The sequence below is a fragment of the Oncorhynchus masou genome, chromosome 2 (genome assembly GCF_036934945.1).
Source record: "Oncorhynchus masou masou isolate Uvic2021 chromosome 2, UVic_Omas_1.1, whole genome shotgun sequence".
NCBI lineage: Eukaryota > Metazoa > Chordata > Actinopteri > Salmoniformes > Salmonidae > Oncorhynchus > Oncorhynchus masou.
The window spans coordinates 45,042,449-45,065,937 of NC_088213.1; the positions used below are offsets into that span (position 1 = coordinate 45,042,449).

Here is a 23,489-nt window from a genome sequence, read left to right on the forward strand (position 1 = left end):
TCACAGATTACTGCACCTGTACATAGCCCACCTATATTTTAGCCCAAACAACTACCTCTTTCCCTACTGTATTTAATTTGATTTATTTATTTTGCTCCTTTGCACCCCATTATTTTTATTTCTACTTTGCACATTCTTCCATTGCAAATCTACCATTCCAATGTTTTACTTGCTATATTGTATTTACTTTGCCATCATGGCCTTTTTTTGCCTTTACCTCCCTTATCTCACCTCATTTGCTCACATCGTATATAGACTATAATAATATAGACTATATTATTGACTGTATGTTTGTTTTACTCCATGTGTAACTCTGTGTCGTTGTATGTGTCGAACTGCTTTGCTTTATCTTGGCCAGGTCGCAATTATGATAAATAAATGATAACTTGTTCTCAACTTGCCTACCTGGTTAAATAAAGGTGAAAAAACTTTCTTCCCTCAAACTCTCCTGTCGGATTTATCTATCGTTATGCACATAAGGGATTTATTTACAATTAAATTAGTTATTTATTCTATTATCTTTATTTAACTAGGAAAGTCAGTTAAGAACAAATTCTTACTTACAATCACGGACAAACCAACCAACCCTGAAACCCGGACGGCGCTGGGCCAATTGTGCGCAGCCCTATGGGACTCCCAAAACACCGCCTGTTGTGATACAGCCTGGAATCGAACCAGCGTCCATGGTGACGACTCTTGCACTGAGATGCAGTGCCTTAGACCAGTGCGCCACTCGGAAGTTGGAAAACGATGTGGCGAGTATTATCTTTTCTCTTGCGACATATTCAAATTCATTTATTAGTCACGATAGCTGCCAATAATTATAATTTTGATGGAAAAACTTTTTTTCTTCTAATTTCGTCGTTACGTTACGTCGATATTCATAAATTCCTCTACAACGTTATGGGAAAAAGTGTTTTTTTTGCTGCTGAAAAAAATGGGCATGTTGTCAGGCTTTGTGCGGGTTTTGAGTAGTCATGTGTCCCCTGAACTTCAGACATCCGGAAGTAAATAAGTGATCTCATCGCAAACCCGGTTGCTAAGCTGCAAGTGTAGACTGGGGTCGCAAGCAGCCACACAAACATGAAATCAACAACAAGCACTGAAGGAGCCAGACAGAAAGCAGATTAGTAGTTGGCATCAACTAGCTAGCTACTGATTTCGGTCTTAACCATTCTCTTTTCACCAATCATAGCTAGAGATATTCTGGTGGCAATTAGCTTAAAATGCAGGTATGTTCTGTATTATATTTTGCTCTGCCCAGGACGAGCAATCTAAGTAGCTAGCTAATTGAGCTGTTAACGTTAGCACCTTATGCTAATTTAGCTAGCTAATAAAGTTTAACTGTTTAACCATCGAAATGGCGTTTACTAGCTGCCTTAGCTAGCTAACAAGTATTTGCATGACTGTGACATGTGCCTAAATTGCAGCCCGAAATAAAGCGTTACTTTGTTTGTGTCGTTTAAGCTAGTTAACAGTACATAGCCAGCCAACTTTAGCTAGCTAAGTTAACAGCCTGCTAGCGAACCAGATTGCTAACAGCAATAGCGTAGATTCGACTATCTGTAATAATTATCTGGTTTAAACAGTTTCTAATTGGTTTGCATCCCCCCTCAGCTTCAAGAGAAGCCAACAGGGGACATGAAGCAGAGAAGTTGACATTTTATATGTCTCTTCTGCCACCATCAACAATTTGTCATACAAAATATTTTCCCTTTTCCTCTTGTTCTTTCATTGGAGAGAAGCTAAAGGTCTCATCATACAGTCTACACACCTGACGCAGTTACCTCTGTGTGAATAATAACAACACTCCTTTGAGTGTTGGACGCCTAAGAATCACCATGGCTGTGGCCAACACCACCAAAACATCATGGAGATTACGTGAGTAGTCTCCATTTCACTCACCCTGTCCAGACCACAATCGTATTGGTTTCATGGACCCAGAGGTTAATCCTGGTGAGTTCTGGATTGTTTTTTTTTTTGTTCCAGAGGAGATTGTAGCCCACTCCAGTAATGTGGCGTGTCTGGCCCTGGGGAAGAACTCTGGCCGTCTGCTAGCCACTGGGGGAGAGGACTGCCGAGTCAACATCTGGGCAGTCAGCAAACCCAACTGCATCATGGTACAGACTAGTCAGACCTTTAGGGAAGAAGTGTGTGTGCACAGTTTGATCTCTGCTTATTTCTGCTGCCTGTAACACCTCTCTCCCACCACCTCGTCTTTCCCTGTCTCTTTCTCAGAGTTTGACAGGCCATAATAACCCAGTAGAGTGTGTGAAGTTTAATAACTCTGAGGAGCAGGTGGTGGCTGGCTCACAGTCCGGATCACTGCGTGTATGGGACCTGGAGGCTGCAAAGAGTGAGACTGAATTTCTCCTATATTGTGTGTGTATGGGGAGGTTAGGCGTGTGGGATGTGGAGATGTGTTTCTACTAGAGTCAACTAGACCTAGGCTACCAGTTCTGAGAATGCCATAACAATGTTTTGCTATTTTATCCCAGTCCTAAGAACTCTAATGGGACACAAGGCCAATATCTGTAGCTTGGACTTCCACCCATTTGGGGAATACCTGGCATCTGGTTCCATGGACACCAACATCAAGGTGTGTATGTGTGCTGCATGATTGAGTGTTGTTAAGAACTCTACTATGTACAGTACCAGTCAAAAGTTTGGACACACCTACTCATTCCAGGGTTTGTCTTTATTTTTTCTATTTTCTACATTGCAGAATAATAGTGAAGACATCAACACTATGGAATAACATATGTGGAACCATGTAGTAAACAAAAAAGTGTTAAACACATCAAAATATATTTGAGATTTTTCAAATCTTTTTTCCCTTGATGACAGCTTTGCACACTTTTGGCATTCTCTCAACCAGCGTTCATGAGGTAGTCACCTGGAATGCATTTCAATTAACAGGTGTGCCTTGTTTAAAGTTAATTTGTGGAATTTCTTTCCTTCTTAATACATTGGAGCCAATCAGTTGTGTTGTGACAAGGTAGGGGTGGTATACAGAAGATAACCCTATTTTGTAAAAGTCCATATTTTGGGAAGAACAGCTCAAATAAGCAGCGGGAGACAACAGTTGTTCAGAGGACAATCAGGCCTTCATGGTTGAATTGCTTCAATGAAACCACTACAAAGGACACCAGTAAGAAGAAGAGACTTGCAAGAAACACGAGCAATGGAAATTAGACCTGTGGAAATCTGTCCTTTAGTCTGATGAGTTCAAATTTGATTTTTAGTTCCTGCCATGTCTTTGTGAGACGAAGAGTAGGTGAACGGACGATCTCCGCATATGTAGTTCCCACTGTGAAGCATGGAGGAGGAGGTGTGATGGTGCTTTGGTGGTGACACTGTCTGTGATTTATTTACAATTAAAGGCACACTTAACCACCATGACTACCACATCATTCTGCAGCGATACGCCATCCTATCTGGTTTGTGCTTAGTGGGACTATCATTTGTTTTTCAACAGGACAATGACCCTAAACACACCTCCAGGCTGTGTAAGGGCTATTTGACCAAGAAGGAGAGTGATGGTGCTGCATCAGATGACTTGGCCTCCACAATCACCTGACCTCAACCCAATTGAGATGGTTTGGGATGAGTTGGACTGCAGAGTGAAGGAAAAGCAGCCAACAAGTGCTCAGCATATGCAGGAACTCCTTCAAGACTGTTCGAAAAGCTTTCCAGGTGAAGCTGGTTAAAGCTGTCATCAAGGCAAAGGGTGGCTACTTTGAAGAATCTAAAATATATTTAGATTTGTTTAACACTTTTTTTGGTTACTACATGATTCCATATGTGTTATTTCATAGTTTTGATGTCTTCACTATTATTCCCCAATGTAGAAAATGATCATAATAAAGAAAAACCCTTGAATCCATAGGTGTGTCCAAACTTTTGACTGGTACTGTATGTGGATTGGTATGTGATATTGTGCTTAAACAGAGTTTTTCTCTTTCAGCTGTGGGATGTACGGAGAAAGGGCTGTGTGTTCAGGTACAAGGTAAGACTTGCGCCCATGTGTAATTTATACCCAACTGAAGAGCACCAAGGTTAATTATCGGCAAAAGTCCCCCCCCCCCGCACTGTCTGTGAGCGGCCTGCTGGCTGATTATGTTGGGAATGGGTCTGCTAATCAGCAGTAATTGCTGTGTGTCTATGTCTGGCACCAAGACGAAGCCAGAGATTACAGTGATCTTGTCTGGCCTGGGGAGGAGGGGCTGGGGACTGACCGTCTGGACAGAAGTAGGGGGCCCGTGGTTATCTATCAATTTCATTTGGCATAATGTGCTTGCGCAGGGTCACACTCAGGCAGTGAGGTGCCTGGCCTTCAGTCCAGATGGGAAATGGTTGGCCTCTGCGAGTGATGACAGCACCATCAAGGTATGAACCCACCTACACATTGTCAGAAGCTTGCTTTCACATGTTTCTCATCTCACATGAATGTATTCAGTTTGTAAACCAGGGCTCTCCAACCCAGTTCCTGGAGAGCTGCCGTCCTGTAGGTTTTCGTTCTAACCCTAATCTAGCTCAACTGATTCTAATAATTAGCTGGTTGATAAGCTGAGTCAGGTTAGTTACAACTGGGTCTTGAGCAAAAGCCTACAGGAGGTTAGCTCTCCAGGAACAGGTTTGCAGAGCCCTATTGTATACTCTCAACCTTATGTTCAGAGGGGTTTTCTACAAAGCAGGATTAATGAGTTAGCCAGCTAACTTGGCTAAGTATTCTGAAATAACTTTTTGGGAAAATAAGCTTGAAATGGGCATGGCCTAATTAACTCAACAACCAGAAACACATATCTCAATTGAGATTTTCTGGTTCATTAAGAAGGTTATAGTTATTTCTGGTTGTTTATCAAAGTCAGATGGCTAACTCATTGATCCCACTTTGTAGTATACCCCTCTGCATAGAAGTTCTCTGTTTATAGGCACAGATCTGGGATCAGCTTACTTGATTCATAATATTCCTAGCTGTGCCAGTCAGGAGCTCATATTGCCCTTTGACCTGTGTGTCCTAGCTGTGGGACCTGACTGCAGGGAAGATGATCACAGAGTTCACAGCACACACCGGAGCCATCAACATCATCCAGTTCCACCCCAACGAGTATCTGCTAGCGTCAGGCAGCTCTGACAGGTGTTGTATCCACACACTCTGGGGTGAAAAATAGTAAATAAATACGTATGAGGCAACTGAACATTTGTGTTCCGATGGCTTCAACTCCATGACTAAAGTGGAATGCCTTATAAGGATGGCTGTGTTTTCCACTGGCTTCATCACAGCTCTTATCTGTGTCTGTATGTCTGTCCCCTACAGGACCATCAAACTGTGGGATCTGGAAAAGTTCAAGATGATTGGCTCTTCAGGGGGAGAGATGGGACCCGTCAGGTGAGGGCTTTCTTCGACAGTTAACAAGTCTGGTTGGTCGGGACACCACGATATTAGAAGTTCAGATGCAACTAACACTCTATACCGTGTATCTAAACTATCCCTGCATCCCCCCCTCCCCTCCTCTCCCCCATTTCTCTCTCTCTTTCTCCCCAGGTGTCTGGCCTTTAACCTGGATGGCTGCTGTCTGTACAGTGGAGCTGTGGACTCTCTCCGTGTGTATGGCTGGGAGCCCGACCGCTGCTTTGATGTGGTGCCAGTGGGCTGGGGCAAGGTGGCAGACCTGGCTATCTGCAACCACCAGCTGGTGTGTGAGCATGACGTTACTTTATTTTTTACATGTTTTACATTTGCGGCGTTTAGCAGACACTTATCCAGAACTGCTTACAGTTAGCGGCGTTCGTCTTAAGATGGCCAGGTGAGACAACCACGTTTCAGTCATTGTAAGTACGTTTTTCCTCAAAATAGTCATCAGCAAAGTCAGTGCTAGTAGGAAAAGTGCATGTTTTTGTTGTTGTTGTTTTGGGGGTTACTCTTTTTAATGTTACTATTACTATGTAACTACTGTGTTACTGCAACCTTGTGTGTGCGTGTGAGAGCCATCGGGATCTTATTAAATTACTATTAGGGATTCTTTATGTAGTTCTGTGGCGTCAGCATGACAATTCTACATTCATTACTGCCACTGGACCTGTTACTGTTGCTATTAATATTACCAATAGCCAAGCCCCTGTGTTTTTCTGTTTCTCCTCCCCCCTCTCATCTCTCTCTCTCCAAGATTGGCGTGTCGTACAATCTGGCTAATGTTTCGTCCTACGTGGTGGATCTGACGCGGGTGAAGAAGTCTGGCTCTGTGATCCAAGGCGTAATCCAGGACGACCAGCCGCTCACAGAGCCCTCCCCGAAAGGATCCACGCTGCGACGCAACTACGAGCGACCCCTGACCACCTGCAGCACACAGAGGTACTGCCCACTTCCAAACGCCGCTATTCCTACTTCCTATGGAGCGAATCCTAACCCTAATGTGAGCTGGGAGAGCGCTTAACTCAGATTTAGTATTTGGCCCTATATGCTACAGAATCTGTTTCAACAAAATCCCCTATGAGTTGATTCAAATCGTAGCGGTTCAAATCATGTGGTCCACTGAGCAGAGTTGGTTGAGGATGCCGCTTGCAATGCCAGGCGGTTTCCATTCCCAGGACCACCCATATAATGACATGTATCCGCGCTGATAAATGGCATATGTTAATATAGCGAATACGGCACCAAAACCGCGTCCATTTAGTTTCCGTTGCATCGCTAAGCAGGCTATTTGGGCTGTGCTCTTCCAGGGTAAAGCAGAGTTCTGAGTCAGAGCGGCGCAGTCCCGAGGGGGAGATAAGGAGCCCCAGCAGCGAGGACGAGAAGGAGTCCTCCGCCGAGATCCGTAACCCCGAGGACTACAAAGAGATCTTCCAGCCAAAGAGCGCCATCTGTAGGCTGATATTGCACCTTACATTTTTTTTGTTGCCTTCTATTGTGTTCACACTAACAGCGGAATGCATGCACTACTACATCAACATCTCGCAGTGTCTTAATCATTCTTGAATTTCATACTAAATGTCTCCTCATCCCCCCCCCTTCCAGCTCGCACCCCCCCAAAGAATGAGCCCTTCCCTGCCCCCTTAGAAGATGGTGAGTCCCTTCTGTCAAGCCGTTAGTGTGAACAGTATTACATTGGTGTTTGTGATAAAGCTATCACATTGATCTGTTGTGTGTGTGTGTATAAGATGTTTTTCTGTCCTGAGTTTCATATTACAAGTTATTTTTGTTGTATTTTATTATTTATTATATAGAAGAACAGAAGGGGAGACATGTAATGGAGATGGATAAAGAAAGGGCACAGACAGTTGGTTGAGCTGGGGGCTCGACCCCCGTTGTCAAGGGGCATGTTGGGTCCGCTTCACCGGACTCCGGGCACTCGTATTCAAGTTCTCTCTCTTTTTCTCTCTTAGAGAGTTTTGTGGTGAGGGCTAACCAAGGGCTGGTGGAGGTCATGACTCCTATGACTGACAGACAGCAGGTTTGTACCTACTAGCTGCACTGTTGTATGTGTGACTGATTTGTGTTTTTGTAATGCTTGAGTGGGAATGTCTCGGTCTGTGTGAGTTTTTCTATGTAAATAAGTTCGATTTGTTTCTAGTGTGTGTGTGTGTGTGTGTCGTCACTGCAGCCCGGCCTGTTGAAGAACCTTCCAGTGGCATCGTCCACTCCGGTCCTGAGGGTGGAGCCTACCGTGGTCGCCACGGTGCCCTGTCCCATCCCAGTGGTAACCGCACGGCCGCCGACTAACCACGCCCCTGCACCCCACCCAGCCCCCCCACCGGTCGTTGCTATGGCGAAGGCCAAACCCCAGCCCAGCGTCATCCTCTCCTCCAGGAATGAACCAATAGGACTCAACGTGGGAGATTTCCTTCCTGTGAGTGTGTATATCCATGCGTAACACACACAATCTTGTTTGTTTCATTTCCCATGGAGAAATTTCACTCAAAAGACATCACAATTTGTATGGTTAAATTCAAGTGTATTAATAATTAAGCTGTACTACCGGCACCAGTAGATCAGAGTGGAATAGTACAGTTCTCCTATTATTAGCCTCTGACATCACCACTGTCTTTAACTTTGGACTTTCTTCTCTACCACAAGCCCCATAAGATAAACTGGGTATAGAATGAAATGGAACACAAAGTCATTTAATGCATATCAACATGTAAAATCAGCTCAACATTGAACCTACCGTAGCAGTACAGTTTTAAATTCACTCAAATGATCCAGTCACCCAGTGAAATTGTGCTACGCATCAAAAATGACAAAAACAAGATGGTCAGCTTTTTAAATAGGTTTTAACACATGCGCACAGAAATGGAATTGGCACCTAACTTTGTCAGTTTAGGTATGATTTGAACAGGTGTGTGTATTTACCAGGTTATAGACGTGTAACTATCTCTGTCCTAGCCTGCTCGTAACAACCGATCCAGTGTGCTGGGTGATGACGAGGCTCTGGCCCAGATCAGAAAGGGTCATGACACCATGTGTGTGATGCTCACCAGCCGACACAAGAACCTGGACACTATCAGAGCCGTGTGGGGCAGCGGGGACGTCAAGGTATGGCACTTAACAGACAACGCTAACACACCGATAACATTGTCTGAATCTTGAGCATGGGGTAGTGAGCAATGTTCATGCAGTGTTAACATCACTTGAAATAAATAATTACTTGACTTTCAATGTTAAACACACACAACATCCTTCAACTGACGGACAATCCGTTTTGATTGGTTAGCTGTTTGTGGCGTCAAAGTATGGAGAGATGTTACTGGCTGCCACTAAGGTGTTTTTTTGTTGTGATTGGATGCCACTCTGTCTTCAGACCTCCTTGGACTCTGCGGTCTCGATGAAGGATCTCTCGATCGTCGTGGACATCCTCAACATCGTTAACCTCAAACCGTGAGTGGATGTTGAAAGGCGTGCGCGCATACAAAAGACTGCAGATCTTATTTGGCTGAGGAGGCCGCACGTATACTCTCACTGTCTCTCTTGGTGTTGCTGAGAGTACCATGAATGCCCCTTCTTAACAGTGACATTGAGTCATTTGACCTGTCCCCCAGGTCGCTATGGAAACTGGACCTGTGTACCTCTATCTTGCCCCAGATTGAAGAGCTGCTGCAAAGCAAGTATGAGAGGTGAGACAACAGAGACCAGTGATAACAAGTGTGTGTGTGTATTAACCCATCTCTCTCTCCCCATGTGGTCAGTTACATGCAGACGGGTTGCACGTCTCTGAAGCTGATCCTGAAGCGTTTCTGGCCTCTCATCTCAGACACGCTGACAGCGCCCCCCTCTGTTGGAGTGGATATAACACGGGAGGAACGGTGAGTTTCAGCTCCATTTAAGTCCTAAACATGCTTGTGCTTTTAACCATACTTACTGTACTGTGTGTTAAAGCAATGATCACTAATCCTGGTCCTGGAGAGGTACACCAGGTAACCCATCACTAAAGAACCATTTAAAAAAAAAAAAAAGGGTTCTAGCTCCATATTCATCCAATTGCTTGAAGGAAAAACTGATACATTTTGGATTGAGGTCAGACTGCCACAGTGAGGCAGGCTATTTCCATTGCATACTGTGAATGAATGGTTTGTGTTTGAGCCCAGCCACCAGAAGTGCAAGGCATGCTACAAGCTGCTGAAGAACCTCAGCGACTTGGTGAAGAACAAGGCCGACCAGGTGGGTCGCCACGGCAGCGCCTTCAAAGAGCTGCAACTGCTCATGGCGCCACTGGACTACTGACGGTCGACGATGCAACTGGAGACACGCACAGATTCCTCAACGGCTGACCACTGTGCTGTGAGGACTCAAGTCTGACTGACGGCTGCATTTTGTCATCCACCTGAGTGGTAAATCCCAGATTCACACTACGTGTGGAAGGACTGAAGCAGTGGACTCAGAGACCGTACGGGATAGAAGCCCATGTTTAGAACTCACTGTGTAGGCTGTGTTCTCAGGGCGCGGGACTCGGCTCTCCTATTTAAACACTGGGCACTTATGATTCCTTAATCTGTATGTGAGAGAAATGATGTCCTCTGTAACCTTAACTTGCCCACCACAGATGAGCACACAGACCTGACTAGGGCCAGGTTTCAATCCGATCGTGGGTTATAGGAGTTGCGGCTTTAAAAAAAGCAATGTTCACCTTTAAAAGCCGCAATACCTGTGTTCAGGTGCACGGTGTTTTCTACATTCTGTACCTGAGATGTCAACCCTAGATGCACTATTTGAAAGTATTGTTAACGCTAAAAGAACATGTTTTTCAAATAAAGTCTAGTTTTAGGCATGTTTCTGGAATTGATAAGGAACAACTCTTGTTAAGATGTGTGTAATTCCACTCCCAACAGAGAGCAGCACTGTTCTAGCGGGTTGGGAAGGTACTGTTTGAAAGGCGCTCGCCCATCCAAGGCCTCAATAGATTATCTGGTCAATATAATAGATACTCTGCCTTCCAGTTTAAAACGTTAGTCGGGACCATTCTAGCCAATGAGGGCAGATACATTTGGACAACAGGCACCACGGTTTCCACAGTTAAAATGGGCTAATTCATGGGAGAAAAAAGCTTTAAGGTTAAAAAATTGAGATTGTAGAACTAGGCAGGGTTTATTTATTTAAAGTGTTTTGCTGGGATGTCACGTGTCCTACTAATCGATCAAAGACACTACATTTTTTTGTTAACCTAATTGTACTCCATGCAACCTGCAGGAGAAGAAACCGCCACCTTCAAGAACTGTCAAGAGTAATAGTAGAATGCACAAGGTGCAATTTTGAAATTGGGTAGTGCATTATCAGTTCCTCTTTTCATGTTAGCCAGTGCATACATTCACCCAGAGCAACTTACCGCTCTGGGATTTGAACCAGCGACCTTAACCGCAGGGCTACCTGCCAAATAACTTAAAGCGCTCTTTAACTTATCAGAAATGTCCAGCTCAACTAGCCCATGTCAGCTAAAGTTTAAAAAAAATTGTCACTCATATCGCAAAATGGCAAAATGTATATGGCAACATGGCAAAATGTATAGAATTGCAGGAAATAAGCTTTAAACCTGCAAAATTCTCAAAACCAACGAGGTGTGAACAGTGCTTGTCCCCAAATAGACGAGGTGACTGCACTTGTGAAAAAGTGTGGGAACTCCTGCTCTATACAACTCAATGGCTCCAACCATCCTGAACCAGTTGGTCAAAGAGCATTGTCCCGGGTAGATGTAATACCTACCATTTAATAAACGGTGACGAAAGATATAACCACTAGAAGGCAGGATATTTCAACAAACATCTGTTAGGGACAGCCGAGTTTAATTTCGTATTGAGTGTTTATTAAAAAAGGGTGTACAAAATCAAGAATGCCGCAGAAGGTTTCCACAACAACGACAAAAGCAAGTAGAGATATCCATCAACAACCAACACGATGCAGCGTGTCCTCAATGTTCCTCGGACATCCTGGTATTGGAGGGAACATTGGTTTAACATTGAAGACACACGGTCGATTAGCTGATATGTATTGATCAGCTGATCAAATGTACAAAGCATTCCTATTTACACAATGCATTTTCAAATACAGTTCATAAGCTTGATCACTCCCTCAGGGGCAGCAGTGTCTGTTCTGTGAGGCGATCCGTTGTCATTGGTTGCTTGTGGTCAGCCATAGGGAGTAGGATTAAGCTGTCCTGGATGCAGATCTAGGGTCAGTTTTGTGTTGTGTCCCTATTGGAGAACCTTAGAATTTGGGTAGAATAAACTAATCCTAGATCTGTGCCTCTGGGCAACTTCAACCGGCAGCATCCAATAACAGGAATGGCATTTCCTGTCTGGCAGGGAGTTTGAATCGTCTAGCTTTATTCACTCGGTACAAGAAACACGACAACGTGAACGTTTCCATGCAGTGGCTGAGGTGGCTCTGTATTGCCCTGGAGAAATCTAATCTAAAACACAAACGGCTACACAGGAAGTTAAACGCTCTCTGCACTCACGTCTCTTATTGCTTGCGTCCTACAGGGCAAAAGAAGCCCAGCTCCATATCTGTAGAGTACCCTGATTGGATGAGGGGGAGAAAGTGTGGAAGGATACCAGGATGGAACCCTCGTAACCCCCCCCCCCCACCCCAAAAAACCCCACAATGGAGTCTAAAGGGATAAAAAAAAAATCTCAAACACCGATATATACAGTATATGCATATTATCATAATCCGTAAAACACATCAAGAAGGTATCAGCCTTGTTTAAAGTGCATTTTTACCCAGGAATACTGTGATTGAAAGGGCTATACTGTTAGTGGATGATGGGACGAAGGGATTGGTTAGCACTAAGGGTGTGACGTTATTGTAAGGGGCCGACAATACATTGGCCAATGGGAGAATAGATCACAGGCCCAGTTGAAGGGTCAAAGATGAAGGTGTGGTGGAGTTGTTCTGGGCTGTGAGGAGTATAGTTTTTTTTTAATGAGAGTTGTTTTTAGGACAGGGGCCTGTGTTACTCTCAGGTGCTCGTCCACTTTGGCCCCTAGTCAGGTGTGGAAGACAGACAGGTGTGTCCTGTAGTCACTTGCAGTCTTGGGTGTTTTGTTCCTTGAGGGGTATAAACGAGGACACGTAGTTAAGATATGGGGGGCTGTACAACAGTCCTGGCTAAAATTAACACCTATCCATTCCTGTCAGCTATCAGTGGTAATGAAGAAAATGAGACTTGGAGACCATTTTAGAGCATCGGGACAGAGTCTTGGTATGGGCCTTCCACGAGGGTCAAAGTTCGTATCCCCCTCTTCATCCCTCTGCTGTTTAAACAGCTCAATAAATGAAATGTCACCATTCTCTCAATCTGATAATTTGTCTTGTCCAGTTTCTCTCACCCATTGGCTGAGTGAGATCAGCAGGAGATAGAAACTCTGCTTTGGGAACAACCTATTGGTGGGTCAAGGTGCTGGTTAACACCCTCCTGTTCAGAAGGCCCAATGGCTGACTGGGTCAGGGTCCGGATCCTTTGGAGCCTTCAGACAGACAGTTTCAATCGTCCTGTAGGGAAGAGTAATAGGTTTAGGAAAATGAATAGTGGAGAGTGGTGTCCCTGTGTTAATAACGTCTCACTACAACCCAGCCAGAGAGCAGCACAGATGGGGGAGAGGAAGAGGTGATACACCCACAACAAATCCATATAGACAAGACACACAAAACACCCTCACATCATACAAATAAGAACTGCATTCAGACAGTCAGTCAGTCAGACCGTCAGTCACAGACAAAATCACAGACTGCCAGACAGCCACAGACATGTATGGACACCTTCACTCACACACACATGAATCTGCAGATAGACAAACAAAGCTTTGAGTCTCTCACACACACAGACAGAGAGACAAGGGTCAAGACCCACACAAGAAGTTTACAGTCGCACACACACTACTTCCTGGGGTTAGAGGCGGGGTGTGTTAGATAGGTGGGCATTGACCAGGTGACACGGGTGGGCACAGGGCACCATGCCATGCTGAGCATTTACTTTCCATGCCAAGCGACCAATCAGCATAAACCCCACCTACCTGCCCACCGTCCACCACCAATGGGCTGGCTCTGCCTAACAGCCTGTCTGCAAACCAACCAATCAGACCAGAGGATCAGGACACAGGAGTGAATGGATTCACCCTGACCATTCACACCTCACTTGAGTTCACTTAGTTTTTGAAAATATATACACAATATTTTTATCATCCCAATAATGGTGGCATAAGGTGGTGTGTGTGTGTGTGTATGGAGGGTGTGCACATTATCGTCGTTGTATATTGATGGATGCCAGGGTTCTTGGTGACAAAGAGCCATGTGTACCTGTTGAGACATGGGACTAAGGGGTGTGTTTGTGTGTGTGTATATACATTTACCTGCAGAGAGCTGGGACTGAGACCTCCGTCGTGTGGTGGGGGTTTTGGAGGAGGCGGAGAGGGTGGAGCCGGCACTGCTGGCCCGGGAGATAGGGAGGGGCACGGGAGTCACCGGGGGAGAGTCCATCTGCAGAAAGGTCAAAGTTCAATGACAGAAATATCAATATCAAAGTTCCAAGTTCCTTATTCAACCCCATTCCGCTAAGGATCCTGTCAAACTAGATTACGGTTGTTTCTCCGTTTCGCGCTCATCTACTGCAGTCGGGGGTTAAAGCAAAATCCCATGACTGAAACTTAAATCGATCTCAGATCGATTGTCTGGGGCCAAGTTAATCTCACATCTCATGTAAGAAAGTCATGACCATCATGCTTTTAGGGAAAGAGGATAACTTACATGCGAGTTTGACTGGTTCCAGTCCCCCTAATTTGTATGTAGAAGTGCTGGTGACTTTTTAAAAAGGACATTCTACTCCAAAATGAATGAAAATAAAATGATGCCGACACCTGACATTACCATGTTATGACCACTAGATGGTGCCAGAACAATCTGAGATGGTGGGTGTCATGGCTTGCTCTGAAATTAAATGGAACGACCCTGCTGCAAGTTCCACTTTCTATCCAGGTGTAAACACTTCTCAAACCCAGACTGGATGCATCTATTATGCATTTGAGTGCAGGCTCTGTCTGGCATTACCTCGGCAGTCTTCATCTGATGAAAGCAGTGCGCCTGTTGAAATTATCTCCTAAGTGAACAAAGTGCATAGCTAATCATAACTAAGTGGTCACCAGGAATGGTCCATCATAGAGAGCATTTTCATCACCTTACCTGAACGTGTAAAATCTATGCACCATTTATCTGAACAGGGGGGGGGGGCGGCATCTACCACCAACTTCACTGAGAATATATTACATAGGATGAATAAACAATATGCCAAGCCACAGCTCAATACTATTTGGCAAACATAGAGAATTGATACTGTATACTCGTTGTTGGGTTTGGGCGTGGGGGGGGGGGGGTCTAAATCGGATGTTAGGTACTATATTTATTGAATATTATATGAATCCTAAAAATGTATATGGCCAATTTGGGTGCGATCAATTACCTTAATTTTTCAGTTATCAAATTATATTTCAACAAAAATAATGTTGCCGAAATGCTACTCTTATCCGTTTCTAACAGAAACTATTTCAGAACAATCTGAGATGGTGGGTGTCACGTCTTACTAAAATTAAATGACACGACCCAGAGGCTTTTTGGAGAGAACCTTTTCAAACATCCTAAGTCAACTACAGCTTCTTTACGAGAAAGTGATTTTCCTAAAACAACTGCTTTGTGTTCAGCTCCACCAACCCTCATCCCGACTTGGATCATTAAGGGCAGAGGGACAGAATGAAACCTGATGCCCCAGATTAGGCTCAGTGACTTGGGGAAGGTTTGACGTAAGGTCTGGGCTGACCTAGCACACGTGTGAGATTTAATTTGTGAGTGCATCCCTCACTCTCTCCAGGGTGTGTGTGTGTGTAGGTTACCTCCACGCTGTCGTGGGTGGGCGAGGAGGTGGTGGAGGAGTTCTCCCACTGTCTCCTGGTGGCGTTGCCCAGCTCGATGGTCCGAACCCGCTGGGCAAACTTCAGAGAGCACACCGACTCACTCATGTTACAGACCAGGGGAGACACCTAGAGCAAATACCTTCTGATATTAGCCTGAAGGGTAGCATTGATGGTTTTATTATAGGCTAATATACACATTTAATTTGTAACCCCTTACACCCCCACCCCTCTCTCCCCAATCCCTCTCTCACCCTCCTGTACCCCTCCCCCTCTCACCTGCACCATCATCAGGGTCTTGCTGTCCCCGCTCAGTGAGTCAGACAGCAGGTAGGTGAGCCGGGAGTTCCTGAAGGGCACGTGGGAGTGTCGGCTCCGCAGCGCATTGATGACGTCACCCAGGGCCGACAGGGACTTGTTGATGTACTGGGCCTCTCGCAGGCGGCTGCCCTCTGCCCCGGACTTTGCAATCCGCTCTGAGCCAGCCAGGTCAACCAGGTTCAGTTTACCTAGTAGCGGGTGTACAGAGATAAAATCCTGAAAGACTGTCTGTGTGTGTGTGTGTGTGTGTGTGTGTGTGTGTGTGTGATGTCCGGTACAGGAATTGTGTGTGTGTGTGTGTGTGTGTGTACACCTTGCGTGCGGTTCCCGGTGGAGAAGTTGATGCCTGCTACGGTGATGATGAGGAGGGCGTGAGAGCGGGAGCTGTGTTCGTTCAGATTGGTGCAGGCTGTGGCCCTGTTCATGTGACCCAGCTCAAACACCTACACAGAGAGCACAGGTCAGGGGTCATAGGAAGTGAATAACTACTCTGTCAACTGCACATTCACGCATATGGCAGAACACACACACAGACAGGAGCAGATTTTAATCATTAACACACAAACTAATTTGTAGAAAATCCAGGCTCGGGCACATTCTACTGGTTCAGGGAACACAAGAGCTCTGACAGATATTTCAGGATGAGTACTCAGCCTCAGGCCTAAAGAACCGTGGGAGCCATCTTATTAACTGACGCACGATTGTAAACAACACCCAAAAAACAGCTGTCTCTACACTTTTGAATTTATTTGGAAAACACTACTAAGGAAAAGTATTGCTTTGCGGTTTAGGCCAGGAATACCATTTGGCACTTTGTGACTGGTAAGTAACACCATATGAACAAAATGTGATTAATTGATTGCAGATCAGAGCACACTAACTACCCCACTAACCCAATGTCCTGTGGCAGGCATAGTATAAGTGTCAGTGGTAGAATGGTGGTCTCACCCTGTTGATGTCCTCAGGGCTCTGGACAGTGAACTCCGTGAGGCCCGGCACATAGAGCTGACCGCTACCATCTGGATTCATCTTGATGTCCAGCTTCTCACCCTGGTTGTCCCCCAAAAGGTTCCTACAGGAAACGGCAACGCACAGTCGCAAAGATTGTCCCACTCAAATAAAAAAAATCTTAATATGATATGCATACGGCACTACTTTGGGTGTATGGTGCCATAATATGATAATTTGTCCTATGATATCCCCAACATTTGGCAGATAGAAAGATAGACGGATGACTAGATAGCTCAAATGAACAAATAACGATCAAGGTAATCTGTAGTTGACGCTCCAACTAAGTGGGGCCAAAATTGCTTCTTTCATGCGTTATGACATTCCACCCCTCCAATTCTCTTTCCACGGTGAGTCCTGCCATCCCGCTTTGGCAGAAAGGACACACAGATGTTCAGAGATTACGCAACAGAGGGAGGGAGGAGAAGAGCTTGTGGAAAACAGATGAATCAAGGACATGAAATATAATCCACTTTTATTTTACTGCTTGCCCATGCGCTCGAATTGCTTACACACACGCACACAGGAAGTGTGTCAAACGACAGCTTGTCTAAATGACAATGAAATAACGCGTCGGCCGTGATCTTAATAAGCCTGCTCATAAAGGTAAGTACTGTAACTACGTGACCCCTTGCTTCCAGTGATGCCAATTGTGCAATTTTGTTGCTAGATTTAGCAACATTTTTCTTCTTCCAAACAACACTTAGCAACAAATTGAGCTATTTTTAAAAATGTATTTGGAACTTTTAGCAACTTTGAAAAGTGACTCAAACACTAAAATGCACGCATTTTCCCTCTAAATGACAGAGATTTTATTTTTATTGCCTGGCTGCAAAAGTGCCTAGTGAGTGACGTCAGCAGCAGGTGCTCAGCTCGTGCACAGGCAACTGCAGGCCAGCAGCAATTTCAGCAAATTGCAAATCATTGTTGGCTGACTGCAGCAGCAGGAGTATGCGGTCGACGAGACAAACCCAATGAATGTAGTTGGTCACCAATGTTTGACCTTGAACAGAACTTACATCAATCAACATGTCTCAATCAAAACTGTACAGCCAGACGTACTAAAAAGAGTGGGAGTCTGTACCTGAATTTAAAGGGTGGCTGAAGCCAGTAATTGGGGATGATTGTCGGGCATACTGTGCGTACTGCAGATCAGATATGCTTTGCAAAAATGACATTTGCTACAGCAAAGCATATAAAAAAATTGCATTGCAGAGCATTGTTCGCTGCTAGCATGCAACCATTTAAGTATGGCTTGCAAAGCTGCCTTTTCAGATTCTGTGGCAGCAACAAACTTCCAAATGCACCTTACCAAGTGCACAGAAATGATTAGGCGAGTACTGGCTCCATATTTTCTCAAAAGGGTAACATCAGATGTGGGGGATGAGAAGTTCCGTCTCCTTTTGGATGACTCCACTGATGTCAGTGTCTCTAAATACCTGGGTGTGGTGATTCGGTATTTCAGTGCTAAAAAAAGAACCGTTGTGTCCACATTGCTCGGGCTGGTTGAATTGGAGGGGGGCGATGCCAGATCAATAGCAGGCGGTAGCAGGCGGTAGCAGGCGGTTGTTGAGTTTCTTGAGAAGTCTAACCTTAAAAAAAAGAGAATCTTCAGGGAATTGTCCGTGATGACTGGGGTGCACAACGGGGGTGCACAAGATTTTAAAGGAAGAATGTGCATTGCCCAATTTGGTACTCACCCGCTGTTTGTGCTATTCTTTACAATTGGCAGTCAGTGCAGCATCCAAAGAAACCATCCCTAGGAGTGTTGAGTACTTAAATCAGGGAAACCTACAATTGGTTTTCCATTTCCCCAAAACGGGGAAACAATCATACAAAGCAGTGTATGCCACCATTAATTGTGGCCAGAAACCCCAGCAGATCACAGATTGAGCCTGCGGTAACTCGTATATTGAGCCAGTGCGAAGAACTGAAACTCCACTTTGTGCTGATCAATGCCAGTGTGCGTTGCTACATGGCGGATGTGCTCCACGCCATGTACATGGACAAGACCAACTATCTGTACCTGATATTATGGAAATCAATCCTGTCCGACTTACAAGTCGCAGTGAAGTCAGTTGAGGGAGAGCAAACAGATCCTGTCAAGCTTTTGGACAATCTGGTACACCTCTTAACATCAATTTGCAGCGGAGTAGTCAACCCTATGGCAAAAATAGATGTCTATCAATGGCATCCTTCAGGACATCTCAGTCCATCATCAAATCAAATTTTATTTGTCACATACACATGGTAAGCAGATGTTAATGCGAGTGTAGCGAAATGCTTGTGCTTCTAGTTCCGACAACGCAGTAATAACCAACGAGTAATCTAACCTAACAATTCCAAAACTACTACCTTTACACACAAGTGTAAAGGGATAAAGAATATGTACATAAAGATATATGAATGAGTGATGGTACAGAACGGCATAGGCAAGATGCAGTAGATGGTATCGAGTACAGTATATACATATGAGATGAGTAATATAGGGTATGTAAACAAAGTGGCATAGTTTAAAGTGGCTAGTGATACATGTATTACATAAAGATGCAGTAGATGATATAGAGTACATATGATTTGAGTAATGTAGGGTATGTAAACATTATATTAAGTAGCATTGTTTAAAGTGGCTAGTGGTATATTTTTCCAATCAATTTCCATCATTAAAGTGGCTGGATTTGAGTCAGTGTGTTGGCAGCGGCCACTCAATGTTAGTGGTGGCTGTTTAACAGTCTGATGGCCTTGAGATAGAAGCTGTTTTTCAGTCTCTCGGCCCCAGCTTTAACCTGTTACATCTATAGGGGCGCTATTTCATTTTTGGATAAAAAGATGTGCCCGTTTTAAGCGCAATATTTTGTCTCAAAAAGATGCTTGACTATGCATATAATTGATAGCTTTGGAAAGAAAACACTCTGACGTTTCCAGAACTGCAAAGATATTGTCTGTGAGTGCCCCAGAACAGATGCTACAGTCAAAACCAAGATGAAACTTCAACCCGGAAATGAGTAGGATTTTTGAGGCTCTGTTTTTCATTGTCTCCTTATATGGCTGTGATTGCGCAAGGAATGAGCCTGCCCGATCTATCGTTTCCCCAAGGTCTCTGCAGCATTGTGACTATTTGTAGGCATATCATTGGAAGATTGACCATAAGAGACTACATTTGCCAGGTGTCCGCCCGGTGTCCTCCGTCGAAATTGGTGCGTCATCTTCAACTGCACGTCTTTTTCCAAGCGATTCACCGGAGAAAGCCTACCACGAACGATATATCAATGAAGAGATATGTGAAAAACACATTGAGGATTGATTCTAAACAGCGTTTGCCGTGTTTCAGTCGATATTATGGAGTTAATTTGGAAAACAGTTCGCCGTTTTGATGACTGAATTTTCGGGTTTTTTTGGTACCCAAACGTGACGTGATGTACTAAACGGAGCGATTTCTCCTACACAAAGAATCTTTCAGGAAAAACTGAACATTTGCTATGTAACTGAGAGTCTCCTCATTGAAAACATCCGAAGTTCTTCAAAGGTAAATGATTTTATTTGAATCCTTTTCTGGTTTTTGTGCAAATGTTGCCCGCTAAATGCTACGCTAAATGCCACAAATGCTTGTTTTGCTATGGTTGAAAAGCATATTTTGAAAATCTGAGATGTCAGTGTTGTTAAGAAAAGGCTAAGCTTGAGAGCTAGCACATTCATTTCATTTCATTTGCGATTTTCATAAATAGTTCACGTTACATTATGCTAATGAGCTTGAGGCTATAACTGGATACAGATTTTTTTCATAGCCAAACGTGAACAAAACGGAGCGATTTGTCCTACACAAATAATATTTTTTGGAAAAACTGAACATTTGCTATCTAACTGAGAGTCTCCTCATTGAAAACATCTGAAGTTCTTCAAAGGTAAATGATTTTATTTGAATGATTTTCTTGTTTTTGTGAAAATGTTGCTGGCTGAATTCTAGGCTTATGCTAGCTATCAACACAAATGCTTGTTTAGCTATGGTTGAAAAGCATATTTTGAAAATCTGAGATGACAGTGTTGTGAACAAAAGTCTAAGCTTGAGAGCAAATATATTTATTTCATTTCATTTGCGATTTTCATGAATAGTTAACGTTGCGTTATGCTAATGAGCTTGAGGCTATAAATAGAATCCCGGATCCGGGATTGCTCGACGCAAGAAGTTAATGCACCTGTACTGACCTCACCTTCTGGATGATAGCGGGGTGAACAGGCAGTGGCTCCGGTGGTTGTTGTCCTTGATGTTCTTTATGGCCTTCCTGTGACATCGGGGGGTGTAGGTGTCCTGGAGGGCAGGTAGTTTGCCCTCTGTGATGCGTTGTGCAGACCTCACTACCCTCTGGAGAGCCTTACGGTTGTGGGCGGAGCAGTTGCCGTACCAGGCGGTGTTACAGCCCGGCAGGATGCTCTCGATTGTGCATCTGTAGAGGTTTGTGAGTACTTTTGGTGACAAGCCAAATTTCTTCAGCCTCCTGAGGTTGAAGAGGCGCTGCTGCGCACTCTTCACAATGTATGTCTGTGTGGGTGGACCAATTCAGTTTTTCCGTGATGTGTACGCCAAGGAACTTAAAACTTACTACCCTCTCCACTACTGTCCCATCGATGTGGATAGGGGGGTGCTCCCTCTGCTGTTTCCTGAAGTCCACAATCATCTCCTTTGTTTTGTTGACGTTGAGTGTGAGGTTATTTTCCTGACACCACACTCCGAGGGCCCTCACCTCCTTGCTGTAGGCCGTCTCGTCGTTGTTGGTAATCAAGCCTACCACTGTAGTGTCGTCTGCAAACTTGATGATTGAGTTGGAGGTGTGCATGGCCACGCAGTCGTGGGTGAACAGAGAGGGCTCAGAACGCACCCTTGTGGGGCCCCAGTGTTGAGGATCAGTGGGGTGGAGATGTTACCTACCCTCACCACTTGGGGGCGGTCCATCAGGAAGTGCAGTACCCAGTTGCACAGGGCGGGGTCGAGACACAGGGTCTCGAGCTTGATGACGAGTTTGGAGGGTACTATGCTGTTAAATGCTGAACTGTAGTCGATGAACAGCATTCTCACACCATACCTTGGGTACCTTTTCAACTCAGTCTTGCGCCAGAAGACGAAAAGGTCATTCGGAGACAAGTGCATCATCAACTACATTGTTGCTTTTAGCAAGGAGCTGCAAGCAAAGCTCCCAGACAACGTAGATGCCTTGCAAAACATGGCCTTGTTCAGTGTTAAGGAAACGCTAAAGCACAATAAAGGCACCACTGAAATTAATAAAGTAGCTGAGCTACTGTGGTACCAGCCACAAACAAATTATAAAATTGTTTCCCAATGGAGAAACATCATCTGTTTAGGTGGGACTAAACTGAAAACACAGTCGAGTTTTGGAGTGAAGTGAATATCTACACAGACTCTTCCCGGGTCAAATCCTTATGAAGAACTGTGCAAAGCTGCACACGCTGCCCTCTCATTGCAACACTCTAATGCAGAGGTTGAACAGCTGTTCAGCCAAATGAGAGTGGTCAAGTCAAAGTTAAGAAATAGAATGTCATTGCACGCTCTCAACTCCATACTCCCGGTGCGGTACAGACTGAAGCTGGCTGGTGATACCGGTTATACCAGTATAAACTACCAAGTGAAGTTCTGCAGCAGTTTGGCACCACAGCAGCATACAGCTTTAAGGCCACTCCATCCTCTTCTGCTGGTTCCAGCTGGGTGACAATGCATTTGGACAGTGAAGATGAAGAAGATTTCCTTGCCAATCTATGATTCATCATATTTACAGTACGTAAGCAAGGAGTGGACTTTCTGGAACTGGGGGAGACACACAGCTGATGGTGACAGCGTGCACTGCAGTGTGAGCGAGAACAGTGGCAATATCTGGAGGAAACCATTGAGCAGCTCGCCAGCCAAGCGGCACAACAACCTGGAGAGAGCTGGAGAGAGATGCCTAGCGCACACATCACTATTTGAGTTAAGTTGCTTGTTCAATAAGATAGCATATATACCTTGTTATTAGCTTGTACCTATAATTGTTGCTCTGTTAGGTAGCATGTTAACTAACTACCAATACACTGCTTAAAACTATAATTGTTCAGAATGTGTAGGTTTAATAGTTAAAAAGAAAATCAATCAAATGTAATTGTTCAATAATGTGAAATTGTTCAATAATTCAATGTGTTGTGTTTAAAAATAAAAATCCGATCATATAAAGTGTTATAAATGTGTTATATTACTTTTACAAATAAAAATATGCTAATAAACAAATCTAAAAAAATTTATTAGCAAATCTAAATCTAAAAGAATCATATTTTTCGCCAAGATGGCCAGTCAATTTGAGTAACGTTATTGTGTATTATTCGTAATGACGCAGTGTTACGTTATTACGTAATGACGTCATCGCGCAATGACATCACAAAGCCATTTAGCAACAAATCGACCTGCCTCTAGCAACTTCCCCTGAAAATTCGCTGGCAACACTGCTTGCTTCACCTCTGTCATTGCGTGACCTGAGGCAAGGCCGCACCTGCACTCAAATCCAAACCCACTCACCCTGTCCGACCTCATACCGATTTGTGTGTGTGTCCTCTCACCGTAGGGTTTCGTTGTAGATCTCCACCATGCTAACAGTGATCTTGAAGTCCCAGTCGGGCGCTTTCTCAGTCACCTCAGAGAACAGCAGTCTGAGAGCCCTCTGGTTAATGCCCGGGTCCTTGGCCACACCCTAAAAAAAAAAGGACAGACAAAACATTTGCTATTAACAACCACT

The 23,489-nt window shown here is 44.4% G+C and overlaps 2 protein-coding genes across 6 annotated transcripts in view; one reads left to right on the forward strand and one right to left on the reverse strand.

Moving 5' to 3' along the window:
• Nucleotides 1-950: 950 nt before the first annotated feature.
• Nucleotides 951-10,267, forward strand: katnb1 (katanin p80 (WD repeat containing) subunit B 1). Its single transcript, XM_064925225.1, has 20 exons — nt 951-1,232; nt 1,746-1,881; nt 1,990-2,120; nt 2,239-2,356; nt 2,499-2,599; nt 3,968-4,009; nt 4,306-4,389; nt 5,025-5,140; nt 5,321-5,392; nt 5,549-5,699; nt 6,171-6,355; nt 6,724-6,866; nt 7,019-7,066; nt 7,387-7,454; nt 7,605-7,850; nt 8,387-8,536; nt 8,802-8,878; nt 9,040-9,114; nt 9,187-9,303; nt 9,586-10,267. The coding sequence occupies exons 2-20, from the start codon at nt 1,842-1,844 to the stop codon at nt 9,719-9,721; spliced, it is 2,100 nt and encodes a 699-aa protein (XP_064781297.1). The 5' UTR covers nt 951-1,232; nt 1,746-1,841; the 3' UTR covers nt 9,722-10,267.
• Nucleotides 10,268-11,272: 1,005 nt separating this feature from the next.
• Nucleotides 11,273-23,489, reverse strand: part of LOC135505953 (kinesin-like protein KIFC3) — a 71,619-nt gene continuing 59,402 nt past the window's right edge. For 4 of the 5 annotated variants that reach the window (XM_064925268.1, XM_064925238.1, XM_064925256.1 and 1 more), the window contains 8 exons: nt 23,314-23,444; nt 16,660-16,783; nt 16,025-16,154; nt 15,670-15,899; nt 15,373-15,519; nt 13,843-13,969; nt 13,507-13,553; nt 11,273-12,985 (listed from right to left, as the gene is read on the reverse strand). In XM_064925268.1, coding sequence (XP_064781340.1) covers nt 12,977-12,985; nt 13,507-13,553; nt 13,843-13,969; nt 15,373-15,519; nt 15,670-15,899; nt 16,025-16,154; nt 16,660-16,783; nt 23,314-23,444 — 945 coding nt within the window. In that variant the 3' untranslated portion in view covers nt 11,273-12,976. The remainder of the gene's footprint in view (nt 12,986-13,506; nt 13,554-13,842; nt 13,970-15,372; nt 15,520-15,669; nt 15,900-16,024; nt 16,155-16,659; nt 16,784-23,313; nt 23,445-23,489) is intronic. The other variant, XM_064925247.1, reaches the window with a different exon arrangement.

Bases quoted from the DNA above. Each gene is read 5' to 3' on its own strand.
- katnb1 (XM_064925225.1), top strand. From the start codon at position 1,842: ATGGCTGTGGCCAACACCACCAAAACATCATGGAGATTAC. The intron at 1,882-1,989 runs GTGAGTAGTCTC...TTTTTGTTCCAG, and splicing joins CAAAACATCATGGAGATTAC to AGGAGATTGTAGCCCACTCC. The intron at 2,600-3,967 runs GTGTGTATGTGT...TTTCTCTTTCAG, and splicing joins CCATGGACACCAACATCAAG to CTGTGGGATGTACGGAGAAA.